Here is a 14,868-nt window from a genome sequence, read left to right on the forward strand (position 1 = left end):
TATGGCAGGCCCAGGTGTTACTAATGAGATTAATTATGGTTCTGATTATGCTACACTTAAATTGAACAGAGACTTCATTAAGGTATTTAGTAACACCTGTGCTTGCCCTATTATGTGAAAAAAGGTCTATCCAAGCAACGGCATATTAAAGACCCAACGCTACAAGCCACGTTACAGAAGTGGAAAACGCCAGCTTCAGAAAGCAAAAGTTTTACCTTTTGTTCTCTCTGTGCACTTTCATCCAGGTAGATCTGCTAATTAGTGATGCTAATTTGTTAGTTGTGCTAATTTGAATCAGATGCATTAATGTATGGATTGAACATGTGCACTGCGTACTTCTGTACTAAATAATACTTAATTTGAGTGCATGAGTGCATTCCACTGACAATTCTGATGACACAAAGTGCAATGCAAGTCCTCCGGATGGTGAACTCATAACGGTCAAAAAGTTGAGTGTGGAACGGATGCCATTGGATGCCATCTTGGTTGAAAGGGAGGGAGCATTTTCAAACTGGTAATAATCCCAGTTGAGGAAGCTGGAGCAGCGACAGTGGAAAACTGTTCATGTTTTGACACAGTACGACCAGGTCACTGTCCAATAGAGGACACCAATAAAGTTATATTTAAATGTTGCAATCGTCTTTTCCGTTAAGTGCACAACACTATTCTGTTGAAATATACGCACTACGCGAATAAGCACACAGTGCACACAAGGAACTTCATTCAAATGTACTGATGGAAGTACGACATCTGAGACAGAGTCAGAGTCTGTGGAATAAGTGGTAGGCCTTACCAGAGTCTCCCAAGTCTGGTGAGTGACCTAGCTAATGTCTTGCGGACTAACATTAAAAGTTTCCCATCCAGTGTTGTTCACTTTATTAGTGTCTGTCCAGAGAGCAGCCGTGTGATTGTTTATCCAGGCCGGTCTGCTCTCCTCCACTGACCGTGCCCGCCCTGTCTTGCTCCATTTCTGTGGTCAGTGATTCGTGGCTTCTGATTCGTGCGTCTCCTCTCAGGCACCCAGTTCATGCCGCTGGGCCACATGCTGACCTTTAAAGCGGCCTACCAGATCGCCGCCGGACTGGCCTACCTGCACAGGAAGAACATCATCTTCTGTGACCTCAAGTCAGACAATATCCTGGTGTGGTCCTTGGAGGTGCTCGACCCAGTGAATGTCAAGCTGTCGGATTATGGGATATCGAGGCTGTCGTTCCACGAGGGGGCTCTGGGCGTGGAGGGAACGCCAGGATACCAGGCTCCGGAGATCCGACCAGGGATTGTCTACGATGAAAAGGTACAAACTGGCACTAGCCCCGTTTACACAACATGGATAAATAGGTACCGACTCTCACTGTTACCTCATCATCATTCTGCTGGCGATTCCTTTCAAGCCCCGAGCTTTACACATTTCTGTTAGGTTTGACCTTTAACAAAACAATTAGTTTTAATCTTACTACATCTTTTGAAACTGCTCTTTTTTCTCTGCGGGCTTGAACAAAAAAAGGTGTCAACTGCAAGCTAGGGATTAGTATTCCCACAGATCTGAGAGAGTCATCTCTGGAGATAAAAGTGTCTGTGTTGCTGTCATAATTAGTGCTGTGTGCTGTGGGACTCCAGTTGCTCAACCTCAGAGCCACATTGCACAAGACATTTACTGTGTCGTTGCCTTTGTACTGTCCTTGCTGTGGTTTACTGGGTGACTCCCTGTGGTTGATGGCTCATCACCCTCATTTTTTTCAAAACTACATCTTTGTGCCACGCCGTAAAGGCCCTGTTGTATGTGTCATGTCTGGGCTGTTTGAACTGATTCTGGGTAGATCATATATTGCGGTCAGTGCTGACTCAGCTCCGCTGGCCCAGTCTCGCTCAACACTGAGCTACTGCAGATGAGAGGAACATGACAAGCGCTCCCTCCCTCCCTCATTCCCTCTCTCCCTCCTTCTCTCTCAGTTCCTGGCCCATGTTTCTCCTCCTCCTCCTCCCTTCCTCCCCTGAGTAAGTGGCCTTTTGATGGCGTCTGTTTTAATGGACTCGTATGAAGTCGGACTTGGAGATCCACCCGCTCAGCATGGGCTGTTTTTTTTTTTTGTTTTTGTTTTTTTACTGGCACCTAAATCTCCCCGCGGCGCAAAACTGCCTGCACTGGAAAGCCAGACCTGCCTGCACAGAGATGTTATGGACCCAATAAATCCTCCCATGCCAATAGTCCAAGCTGGCCGCTGGTCCTGGACCCATATCGCCCAGTTGTTTGGCCGATTGAGGTCGAGGCTGCGGTCTGTGTAAACGGATACAGCTGGAATGAGGGTGCTGAAGGAAGGCTGCCTTATATGAATGTAACGATCTCCTCTCTCAGGCTGGCTGTTGACCCAAGCGTAGATTTCCTGCGTGTTTCACATGCTTTGATAGTGATGGAGGCTTCCGGCGCCATGACTTCAGCAAACCACGCTGGTCCAAGGGCAGATCTGTTTTAGTGTATTTTTGGTGGGTTTGTTATGTCTAAAAATAACCCAGGCACTGTGCAAGATCCATTGAGCAGACGACATGGCCATTCAGAGATGGGGGAGGGTGCCAGCACAGGGGTGCTCTGTTTCTCCTCGCTCGCGTTTCCATTGCATAACTTCTGGCATCATATCCCCCATCATATCAAGACCCCAGTGCAAATGTTGACTCGTGTGTTCCAGGAACTACAAATGTAGGTCTGCCCCCCCTTCCCCCCTTTTTTCCCTGACTCACTCATTTCCTCTCCCCCTCCCTCTCTCTCTCTCCCTTCCCTCCCTCTCTCCCTCCCTCCTTCCCTCCCTCCCTCCCTTTTCTCCGTCTCTCTTTCCCCTTGTCCACAGGTGGATATGTTCTCCTACGGCATGGTTCTGTACGAGCTGCTGTCGGGCCGGCGGCCGGCTCTGGGTCATCACCAGCTGCAGATCGCCAAGAAGCTGTCCAAGGGTATCCGGCCAGTGCTGGGCAGCCCCGAGGAGGTCCAGTTCTACTGCCTACAGGCCCTTATGCTGGAGTGCTGGGACACCAAACCAGAGAAGGTGAGACAGAGAGGGAGAGGGAAAGAGAAGACTCCAACTCCCATGATGCTGCAGGGGCGGCCTGAGGCCCATGATAAAGCCCTGTCATCTGGCTAGTCACTGTTCAAACCCTGTCCCTCCCCTGTCTACATACCTGTATAATATGTCTCCTGTCAGCCCTGAAGCAGTTAATCTATTAGAGTAATTTGCAGTCGTTAATGTATGTGCCTCCACAGCTGTAAATTGTCACCGCCTCCGTCAGCTAAATGAATGGCCAGCCACGGTAATGACCTCATTATACAGTCGTGATAGATGGAGGAGAATTTAGTGAGGCACCTGTGATGAGTCTGTTACAGGCACAAAAGGCATGACCATAAAAACACACTTTCCCCACGAGACAGCTGCATTTACTAGAGGACTGCCCTCTGTCCAAGTGGTGGAAATGATTAAATACATCTAACTTAATGGTGCGGTCCGTGACTCTAATCCCAGACGCTTTTAGTCAGATTTAGCAAATTGTTCTTTACGGTCCTTTAGCTGTCCATTTAACATTTGAACTTGAGAAGACTGGTATTCACAAACAGCCCTAGCTGTATACATGGGGTCGGGGGGGGGGAATGGGACTGGTGGCATTTGATTTGCTTAGTGAAACCTAATACAAATTTGAGGACTGCATTTGTAAATGCCACTTTTTTTCGGTGGGCTGGTGTGGTGCGGCGTGGTGCGGTGTAGCTGACGTGTGTGTGTATGTGTGTGTGTTTTGCTGTTACAGCGCCCCCTGGCCATGCCACTGCTGAGGCATATGCAGGAGCCCAGCTTCCCCTGCTGCAGGTACCTGCTGGCCTGCGAGAGACACCGCCAGCTCTTCCTGTCCTCTCAGCAGGGCCAGAGCGCAGTCTTCTGGGACGGAGAGATGGACGACAGGTGAGGATCTGTGTGTGTGTGTGTGTGTGTGTGTGTGTGTGTGTGAGAGAGAGAGAGAGAGAGAGAGAGAGTGTGTGTGTGAGACAGTGTTTGTGTGTGTGAGTTTGAAAAACAGATGTACAGGTGTTGTTCAGATGTGTACCAGTAAAGCAGCTGTTAGTTCTTAAGAAAGATCCTTATGGAGCAACATGTTTGCAGATGAGAGGTTTACAGTAATAACTTAGTTGTATCTTCACTACCAATACCACAACATATTGCTCTGGTTTCCTGTACAATTACCTCCAAGAGGAAGGACTTGTGTGAGTCACAGATTATCTTGTGGGTACTCGTGAACTGTTATCATTTCACATCAGCTGATGACACGCTGTAGGTTCCTGTTTTGACATAAATGCCTTTCCACACTGAAACTACTTCCTCTTAAGTAGACCTATTTAAATATGAATTGCAGAACAGCAGCACTCTCTATAAACTCACTATTGCTGTTGCGTTGTCTACCATTACCATTTGAAAGACACATGCAGGCTGTGTTTAAGGCAGCAGGGGGAAGATGAATGGAGGTGCAGTGTGGCCGATCTGGGCAGATTACTCCCAGGTGGCATGAGTAATTGCTATTTTGTTCTCGTCGCAGCCCTCTGCGCGGTGCGGGGGGGGTGGGGTGGGCGCTCGGAGATAATTTCGACATAATAAAAAATCTGCTTTTATCTCGCGGCGCAGGTGTGTTTGCAATTACGACTCCAGCCTGGCTCCCCTTGCCAAGTGCTGACACCAAAGGCACAGCTGACCAGCTGCGGTGGCCCACTCTACTTAGGGAGGGATCAGCAGACCGATGGCTTTGTCTGGGCTACGACTGAAGTCGTGTGTTAGTGTCCTTTAAAGTCATGATAGACTCTTCAGTCAATAAAAAGCGCTCTGCAGGGATCAGAACAATGAGAGTGATGGACTCTAGCAGTGATATGTAAATACTGTTTTATGTTCTTCACAAGGGAGGTAGGGAGGTAATCAGTCAGCACAATCAATGTGCAATTTCCTGTGCTACAGACGACCTCAATGAGCATTCCCACAGGCACCATCTATTCTCACTTCCTTTTAAAAAACCGTGTAGGCGTTCCCGTGGCAAGTTGTTCAAAGGCCAACAAGACTGACCGGTGCAAAGGGGTCAAGGGTGAAGTGCCACCTCTGAGCGAGGTCATTGTCCAGCAAGCGGAGACACATCTGCCATTTGAGTGCGTCTGTGGTCATTGCTGTGTCCTGTTGTAGGAACTACACTGTGGTGAATCTGGCTAAAGGTCAAGTGGAAGTGAAGCGCATGCCCTGCCCGGGAGCAAAGCTCAGCTGTCAGTTGAAGATGGAGAACACTCTGTGGACGGCGACCGAGGTAGGCCTCTGGGAGGGAAAAGAAATGCAGAAAAGAAAACTCTCCCCTACCCTACCCCCACCCCACCCCAACCCCTGCCCTGAGTTTATGTTTCCTCTCTGTAGGAATGTTACCGTGGAAACCCTATTGAGGGATACCTATATAATATGTGGAGGAATGTTTTGGCTTTGGCAGCAGCCCCAAGCGCGCACCTCAGCGTGATGGCGGTTTGGAGCAGACGAGGCTGTTTTTAGTCCACCCCGCTGTGTGTGTGCGCGCCGTCACAGGCTGTGTAGCCTAATGTGGATTTGACGTGATCCCACAGCGTTATTTTATGCCCTCGTGAAAGTTGTGAAGTGTGTGAAGTCAGCTGAAAGGATGGCCGCTGAGCGTGTGTGTGTGTGTGTGTGTGTGTGTGTGTGTGTGTGTGCTGTGTTGTCCCGGCAGGAGCAGGAGGTTCTGATCTACAGTCTGAAGGAGATGTGTCCACTCAGGCAGCCCCAGAAGAGCCTCTCCTTCCCCGCCATCGTGACCTGCCTTTTCCTCGCACCTGCCCAGAAAGAGGTAAAGATTCACGCAGGGCAGAGCCGGGTGTGTTGACACACATTTGTCTTTCTTTATAAAATCTCACAATGACGGCAAAGGTTACAGCTTGATGAAAAACATTGTACAAGTTGTGAAGGGCATGATGATACATCAGGCATTTTTGAGCAGTGCTGCTGAGCTGCCGTATAATTTAACTGCTTTCATGAATTCTGATGATGATGCTTAAAGTTCTCCTGAAAAATAACATTTGTTGCCCAAACAACAGTATTCAGTAACATTGCCCAGCAACATTGCTCAAAAAGTTGCTTTGTATATCAATAGCATAATATATTTCCTATTTAATGTATTATATAGTATTTCAGTGCACTTAAATTAACACTTAAATCTATGCTGTGCTTGTGGGATAATTTTTATATGTTTCTCATTGAATTACATGTTTTAGGATAAGTTACATATATGTAGTGAAATCTGGTTGCCATCCTTTAACTTAGGAATGTTAAGATAACCCCTGTGTCATCCAAAGTCTTCCTCTTTGGAAATTTACAGAGAGTGAAAAGACTGTTTGCTGTAGGGTGTCTGATTGATTGTCTTCACCCCAAGGGCACAAACATGGCCTAGGCCATTAGAAGGTTAAGAGGTTTTGTAACATCCTTAACTTTGTTAATATTAACTGGATGGATGGATCATTGTTGGGGGGACGTTTCTTATGATTTTCCATGGGGGTGTGTGTTAAGGGTATAAGAACTGGCTTCACCCACAGATGTGTGGGATTGTTACTTGACATTTGCTGTCGGGTAAACAGTCTCCCGGTATCGTGAATAAAGCAGCGGTCTCACACCAGTTGTCTTGGAGTAATTTTGACCACATTTTGACCGCATTATTCAAAGTCATAATTCTGTCAAACATAGATGGCCTATCTTAAGGTAGCCACCATGGGCCATTTGTTGCATCCCATGCGTTGAATCCAAGTCTCCTTTGGCTGTTTGGCTATTTCACAAGGCAGAAATACTTCTCATCGGTTGAGTCATTGGGATGTTTAGTCTAATGTCATGTTTAATACAGGGCTTTGTTGCCCTCGTTCTCCTTACCAAACTAGACACTTTCTTCTCTTTTGGCTTTCTCTTTCTTTCTCTCTATGTGCACATACAGTAGGAGGGCTTGGCTACACCAGTTTGCAGTACACCAAAGTAAATGACCACGAACGTTGTGATGTGCCCTACCAGTCACATCTCCAGTTTAGGGGAGAAAATTTGTCAGGGCTTTGAATAGACAACACAACATATGTGCCAACTTGCACTCTAGGCCCTGTGACAGCTTGCCCTAAATTCACTAATGACTAGGGTTAAATTGTAAGGTTAGTTCAGTTCTAGTAAACACATCAAATTACACACTACTAACACCTCAAATCATAGGATGGATAATAATGTAAATACTCACGGTTAACAAAGGTTTATCACATGAAACATGGCACACCATATTTTTAATTTAGAAATATGGGGAAATCGTGCTAAGCTCAGTTTCATGTGACCTTGACTAAAGGCAAGCAAGATGGTGACTCAGGACTTGTCACATAATGTAGCTATTTCAGTTTTGAAGAGATTCCCTAGTTTTGGAGAAACCCCCAGGTGACAACTTAGCCCACTCTGAGCTCGAAAGCACTTTGGGGAACTGTCCTGTTTTTGTTTTTGTTTGTCTGTTTGTTTGTTTGTTTGTTAAAACCATTCAGAAATTACCTAGAAAAAGCAACAGAATGTGAAGAAACAACCACTTAGACGTCATGTCAACAACGTCTATGGTCAGTGTAGTTCAGATACCCACTGAAGTTAGCATGCAATCCAGCCATGTTGTACCATGTGTGCCTCTGTATTAAATACAATTCAAGTCAATGAGGAAGTTCCATGATGTGGCTGCGTTCAAGAAAACTCGAAATCCGACAGAATTCCACATAGCTCCTTTAGATATGCTCTCGAGATAAAAGTGCCTTGCATTGACTTTACATGACTTGTAAGTGTGTGTGTTCAAATCATATATGATTTTATGGTCTCTTTACATTGTAATCTTTCTGCATGTCATTGTTGAAATACCATAACTAGGCTGGGTTGTTAGCTTAGTTATTGTATTTGAAAATCTGTGGTTTGACAAGAGTGCTTTGTGTTTGCTCACCCACTCTCCCCCATTTGTGGTTAGGCATTTATTATCTGACACCTCTGCGTCTACAATTTATCTGTGCTCAAGCTTCCCCGCCTTTAATCAGCCACTGTGGGAAAGTCGTAGTTTTATGAGGTGCCACAGGAAATTTGCCTGCAAGGCCACTCCCCCCCCCCGACCCCTTCAGCCCTCTTCTCCTCTCTTCTCCTTTTGAAGTCCGTGCCGTTAGAGGCTCCAGGTGTTCCCTCTCTCCCGCACTAAGACGGATGTCTCCTGTACAACCTGCAGCGCTGACACAATGACAGAGCTCGGGCTTCAGCTCGCCATCCTTCTCCTGTAAACATGCACTTACGGGCAGACCTGCAGCTCTTTGATGTTGCGTCGCCCGAAGAAGGGTCAGTCAGTGGGGCAGGTCGGGGAGAAGAGACCAGAAAAGGCCATCAGGTCAGAAGAGGCATAAAGCCTAAAAGCCTGGTGGTTGATCATTTGCCGTGTGTGTGTGTGTGTGTGTGTGTGTGTGTGTGTGTGTGTATGTGTGTGTGTGTTTGGGGTGTAGACTGTGCTTAAGATGACATAATATCCCAAATGTTTTTCATCAACGAAGACCATCTGTCAGGAGTAAGACCCATGGAAAGACACTGAGTGTAACAGGAGGGTAACACTCAAAACCAATTTCCCATGTATAGTCTGCGGTTGTCCCGAGCATAAAGTAATGTTCTGTCATGCCTGTTTAAATTTGTTTACATAAGCTTGCATAAATGTTTGTACTGTGGATTTAATGATTACATTTCTTTTACTGTGTGCATTGTGTAGAACGTGTGCTTACTAATTGACTAAGGGCTTTTGATCTGTGCACGTATGCATAGAATACACACAGAAACCCTGAGTCTATTTGTAATAGTAATAGTTAAAAAACGGAATAAATCATAGGAAATTGCCAAAGTAAAGAGAATTCTCACTCAAATTACCCTTCCCTCTCCCTGTCTCTCTCTCTCTCGCTCTCTCTCTCTCCCCTCCCTCTCTCCCTGTTTCTCTCTCTCTCTCTCTCTCCTCTACTCTCTCCCTGTCTCTCCCCCCTCTCTGCCCTGACACAGTCTCTCCCGTTGGTGTTTGTGGGGATGGCCGACGGCCTGGTGTCCGTGCACACGCTGGTGGACGACATGCCCACGGACGGAGAGACGTACCTCTGCTCGCACTCCCTCAACAAGTCCGAGTTCGGCCTGAAGGACACTGACCCGCGGCAGAAGCCCTACCCGGTGCGCTGCATGGCGCTGGTGCGTGGGGGCGCCGAGCTCTGGTACTCCAACGGGCCCGGCGTCCTGGTCATCCAGTGCCCCAGCCTGCAGGCCGTCCGGCGGCTGGACCCGTACCAGCCGCCGTCCTGCGTGGTGTCCCTGGTCTCCTCGCCGAGCTGCTGGGTGGACGAGGCCGTGTGGTGCCTGGACGACCTGACCAACATGCTCCTCATGTACCACGCCCGCAGTTACCAGCAGTGCGCCAGCTACCACTGCGGGGACGCCAGCCCGCTACGGGACGTGTTCCCCGTCCAGAGGCCAGCAGGGCAGACGATGACAACCCCGCGTCGGGTGTCGGATGGGGACAGCCCAGAGGAGGAGGAGGAGGAGGAGGAAGAGGAGGATCCCCATGTGGGCAGCCCTGTGGTGGTCATGCACAGCGACGAGGCGGGGACGCAGATCCTCCGACGGGACGACTCGCTGACGGACTACTGCTCCGTGTCCACGTCGGGCTTCTTCTCGGAGCCGGCGGACGGTGACACGGACGCGGACCTCGAACGGTCCAGCTCGGGTGCCCTGAGCTCGCTGGCCAGCACCACCAGCATGCCCTTCTCCACCGACACCGAGGACGCTGAGCAGCGGCCGGACGACAGAGAGACGACCTCCGCCCCACTCTCCTCACCCACCACCGAGACGCAGGAGCCCCCCGAGACCCCTGCCCAGAACCACTCCTCGCCCCACCTACAGGCCCTCACTCTCCTGCCCGTCAGCGACACCGTGTGGGTCCCCAGGTAATACCCCCCCCACCCCCCCCCCCCCCCCATTAACACAGTCTGAAGGTCAAAGGTCTAAAGTCCAGTCACGGCGAGGTGGTACAGAGTTCTGCAGAAATATGGACCGGGTGGACCGGACATCAGAGAGGACCGGTGTAGTGACACAGCTGGCTGATTAATTGGCTGAAGGAATATGGAGTGAAACTGAGCTGGATGGGATGTGGTTGTGGAATAATGGTGTGTGTGTGTGTGTGTGTGTGTGGTGTGTGCGTGTGTGTGTGTGTGTGTGTGTGACAGGCGTGGAGGGGACATCATGGTGATCGAGGTCCAGGAGAATGCTGGTCTGCTCAGAGGCCGCGTCATCGCCGTGCTCAGTGCCCCAGGAACACCGCAACATGGGTGAGCTCTCCTCCGTCTCTCCTCCCTCTCTATCTCTCCTCCCTCTCTTCTCCATGCCTCTCTATCTCTCCTCCCTCTCTATCTCTCCTCCCTCTCTTCTCCATGCCTCTCTATCTCTCCTCCCTCTCTATCTCTCCTCCCTCTCTTCTCCATGCCTCTCTCGCTCTTTCTCTCTGCCTCTGTCGGAGAGTATGTAGCCGTCAGTGTGCTCCACAGCCTGCTCCGATAAGTCTCCCAGCTGGGGCAAGCATGGCCGCCGTTCCACACACAAGCTTGTCCGCTCTGCCTGGCACCTGAAGCTTAATTAGACGGGGATTTGTGCGTCAGCCTTTTTTTTCCTTCTTAATCAGCAATAAAACCCGCATGGTGCATTGTGGTGAATGGTGTGTGTGTGTGTGTGTGTGTGTTTGTACAGTGGTGGTGGAGGTTAAAGGGGGTCACCCAGGACCCTAGCGTCAGTGCATTAGTGAGGGCAGGGGTTTCTCTCGTGGGTGGCCTCCCTTTCTCACAGTGCTTTTTACAGCCCAGACCACAGACAGGGGAATGTGGAGCAAATGGATTCTGAAGTAATTACATCACTTGAAATGTAGGACAGCCTCTCGCCTGCCTGCGCTGCGCTGATGTCAAACACTCAGCTCCGTGACATTTTCACTCTTGCGCCACGGCCGAGCTTCTTAGCCCTCGGGGTCAACGCCTCCGTCCACTAACGCCCTCAGTCCAGCTCCGTGCAGCACAGCGCAGCTCCCAGGCCACACGGCGCAGGGGGGAAAGAGACTGGGGGGGGGGGGGGTTAGATATTAATTTGCTGATTCAGCTTCAATAAAGCACCGAGAGATCATTCATCATGCAGTTAACGGGTTCCCCGCGCTCTGTAATTATTTAAGTAAAAGGCTGAGGCCAGCTGTTCTCCTCCTGAGAGCAGGGAGCCCGCTGGTGGAGGTGCTGGCGTTTTCATATGGACACAGGCGTCGTAAAAGGCCACACAGGGCAGCTGCCCCGCCCCCGCTGCAGAGCCCCATATGTCACCGCACACCTGTGTCATGGGCACGGCCTCCCCAGGGTCATTTTGGAGGTCAAACTCCCTCTCTCTGTCAAGACGAGATGGAGAGGAGAAGAATCTTCTTATGACCATATGGGCCATGAATTGAATTGCCTCATCTTGAAATGCTTGACAAGCTAAGCGTTATTGACCTCAAAATAGCCAACAGTTTAATGTTTAAATTTATAAATCTTGGAATTGTATGTACACATGTCTGACTTAATAGACTAAATATTATCTATTACGCCAGCTGTTTGATGCGTTTGAAGATGAAGACATGGTAGATTGCTGGGGCTGATGGCACTGATCTTGTTTGGGATGCTCGTTTCTCATGCATTCCAGCTTCATGATACAGAATAATCCTCCCCTTTTTTGATGGGGCAGCTGCAAACTGGACAAGCAGTGCATTTAACGGCCTCGCTGCCCTTCGAGGGAAAAGCTTCTCAGAAAAAGTCTAAACATTTCTAGGAAGAGTCCACACGTCCAGTTCTGCGGATAAAGACATGCCCTGGTTTACACTCTCCTTCTTTTGCACTCTCTCTCCCTCCCTCTCTCTCTCTCCCTGACAATCTCTCTCTCTCTCTCTCTCTCTCACTCTCCCTCTCTCTAACCCTCTCTCTCCCCCTCTCTCCCTCTCTAACCCTCTCTCTCCCTATCTTCGTCTTTTTCTAGAGCGCTGGTGGAGGCCGCGCTGGTTGCAAAGGACACTGTTGTGTGTGGCTTTCGCAATGAAAACATGGAGTGGTGCCTGGCTGTCTGGCGGGGCTGGGGAGCTGGAGAGCTGGAAGTCTTCTACCAGTCCTACGAGAAGCTCGGAAGCCTGGAGACCAGCATGCGCAAAAGAAGGTAGCCGTTGTGCACTGCGCCGCCCCCCCCCCTACCCCAGCTCCGGCTCCGGGGGACTCACGGCGCTCACAGGCCTCAGTGTTCCTGGGAGCTGCGGGGCTTGGCAGCTCTGACATCAGCATCCACCCGCTCCCCGGTCCCGGGGGGGGGGGGGGGGGGCTACATGGGCCCTGCCCACCGTCGTTGGAGCTGCGGGCTCCAGGGTCCTGGGGAGTCTGTCAGAGGCACATGTGGTGGTTGTCTGGGCGACGGGTGGTGGATGCCGGTGACAGGGTCTTGAAGGGCTGGCTGGACCAGAGCGAGAGGGAGCATTAGAGGACAATGACATGCGGAAGCCTGAAACTGACAGCAGGGACTGTGACCCTGCGTCACGACACAACACAACAAGTCCATCTGCCCAAAGGAGATATGCCTGTGTGTGTGTGTGTGTGTGTGTGTGTATGTGTGTGTGTGTGTGTGTGTGTGTGTGTGTGTATGTGCGTGTGTGTGTGTGTGTGTGAGAGAGAGTGAGGCAGACAGATAGACAGCCTGTGGACTGTAAACCACAGAGGGAAGGTGTGTAGGAGAGGTCAATGTTGGGGGAGACCATGAAGAGTTTTAAGCTTTAATGAAAGTAGAAATGTAATGGTGGATTATAATGCATTTTGTTATAATGCCTTTATGAAATGGTTTCACACCATTTCTTTCAAGTGGAGCTAAAGGTGTTGTTTTCAGCTATTGTTGTCATAAAAATCCTCCTATTGTCATAAAAATGCTCCTAAAGTAACAATGTTGAGGTCATTCTGGATCCATCTAAAAAATATAGTATTCCCTACTACTGTGTTTTATAGACCTTGATTGTCAGCTCAGATAGTCTTAATATACACATTTGTATTTTCATAGACTGAACAATTTAAGCAAATTCAATACAAGAAATGAAGCAAAACAAGGGAATATTGATAACTGCTGCCTTGTACTGGTTCCTGTAGAATTACCACAATTGCAGTCTACAAGTGTTTTTATCTTAGAGCAATGAAAACAGCACCTTTAAGAAAAACTGTTTTTTGTTTTAATAACACAACCCGCATGATTGTGTTTACTATTATGCAATGAGCTACAGTTTGTAAGAGTTGTAAAATATAGATCTTATTTATTGTGTGATTTCTTTAAAAAAATCTCACTGCATGTGTATATAAGCTACCTTATTGTACATAAGCCATTAAACATGAAACAAGAGAACAGGCCCCTGGTTGGATATCTTACTGGTAGGGGGTCGCTTTGCAGCTGGCATCAGAGGATGTCAGATCAACAGAGCTCAGCACCAAGCTAAATAATCGCCTTTCATTCTCACTTGGAAAAAGGCTTTTTATTTCAGGTGGTCATCATTTCATGCAGTCCCCTGGAAGGACACACAAACACACACACACACAGCCAAACCTGATTAGACTGGTTTAAACCTGTTGTTGCAGGGGGGTGAACTGAAGACAATGAGCATATTCCAAAATGGGTACAGAGAAGTAGTGACTACTGAGAAGCACTGGCTTATAAAAGGAACAAAGTGTAGCCATACATAGCTTCTGCTATTTCAAGCGGTGGTTGTATACAGTAAAGATAAAGTCACCTTGCTAGATGCTGAGTAGATGCTCTTTTCTCTGTTGGCTGCGCTTGGTAGACAGCTATACCTCAGCAAACAGATTTGAGTGCTCTCCCGACCGGGGCGACTGTGACAAGTCCGACTGGCAAACACACGATGAATAAGCAGCCTGTGCGGAGGATGAGCTCCCACTGGCCTGCCACACTGTCCCTCACAAAGCAGGTTCTGTCCAGGGGTGTTCAGCTCAACTCCGTTTTCAGATACATATTTTGGTCGGTGAAAGGCTGTGCATAAATTGGGCTGTCCTCACCTGCTTCATAGAATAAACTCGAAATAATTAGCTCCAAGTGCTTGTTAGCACCCAGTGCTTGTGTACCTTGCACTGACAGCTAAAAGAGTCTCACTAAAAGCATGCAGATAGAGCTCACTGGTGGCACTGTGACTGTAGGCTACTTGTACTCATATCGTATCCCCTTGGGTGAAACTCAGAGAGAGATGTACCGAAAACCACTCCTGGATATAGTTGGACTGTTCAACACTGGCAAGCATCCACACACACACACACACAGAAAGACACTCACAGACACATGCACACTCTCACACACAGACATTCACACAAAGAGCTCTACTGTGGTCATGGTCGTGGCTGCAGATGCTGCATGATTGATTATGGTGGAGCGCCGATGACAGGACACACACACACACCTGGATAGTGGCTTTTGACTGGGGAACCTCCAAAGATCAAGGCAGGTTCACCATTAGACTTTATTGGTAGCATTTCTGTTCTTTTTCTGCATCATTTCAAAATCAGTTGTCAATGTTTAGACATTAAAACAACAAGTAAAATTTTGTTATTTCACATTTCATAACCTATAACAAATCATTTCACCAGGTTAGCGCTTAGGAACAGTTTTGTTGAGCATTGTTTTTGAATCTGTGCCCAGGGATAGGCAAAAATACATCAAAATGTATTTTAAAAATAAAATATCAAATACAATCATTTTAAGTGTATCAAAA

The 14,868-nt window shown here is 48.5% G+C and overlaps 1 protein-coding gene across 5 annotated transcripts in view; it reads left to right on the forward strand.

The window, feature by feature from the left end:
* Positions 1–13,500, forward strand: part of lrrk1 (leucine-rich repeat kinase 1) — a 54,915-nt gene extending 41,415 nt beyond the window's left edge. For all 5 annotated transcript variants that reach the window (XM_042061232.1, XM_042061233.1, XM_042061234.1 and 2 more), the window contains 8 exons: positions 1,017–1,294; positions 2,841–3,035; positions 3,787–3,938; positions 5,196–5,313; positions 5,740–5,856; positions 9,081–10,012; positions 10,292–10,393; positions 12,105–13,500. In XM_042061232.1, coding sequence (XP_041917166.1) covers positions 1,017–1,294; positions 2,841–3,035; positions 3,787–3,938; positions 5,196–5,313; positions 5,740–5,856; positions 9,081–10,012; positions 10,292–10,393; positions 12,105–12,282 — 2,072 coding nt within the window. In that variant the 3' untranslated portion in view covers positions 12,283–13,500. The remainder of the gene's footprint in view (positions 1–1,016; positions 1,295–2,840; positions 3,036–3,786; positions 3,939–5,195; positions 5,314–5,739; positions 5,857–9,080; positions 10,013–10,291; positions 10,394–12,104) is intronic.
* Positions 13,501–14,868: the final 1,368 nt, after the last annotated feature.

The sequence above is a fragment of the Alosa sapidissima genome, chromosome 14, assembly GCF_018492685.1.
Source record: "Alosa sapidissima isolate fAloSap1 chromosome 14, fAloSap1.pri, whole genome shotgun sequence".
NCBI classification, from domain to species: domain Eukaryota; kingdom Metazoa; phylum Chordata; class Actinopteri; order Clupeiformes; family Clupeidae; genus Alosa; species Alosa sapidissima.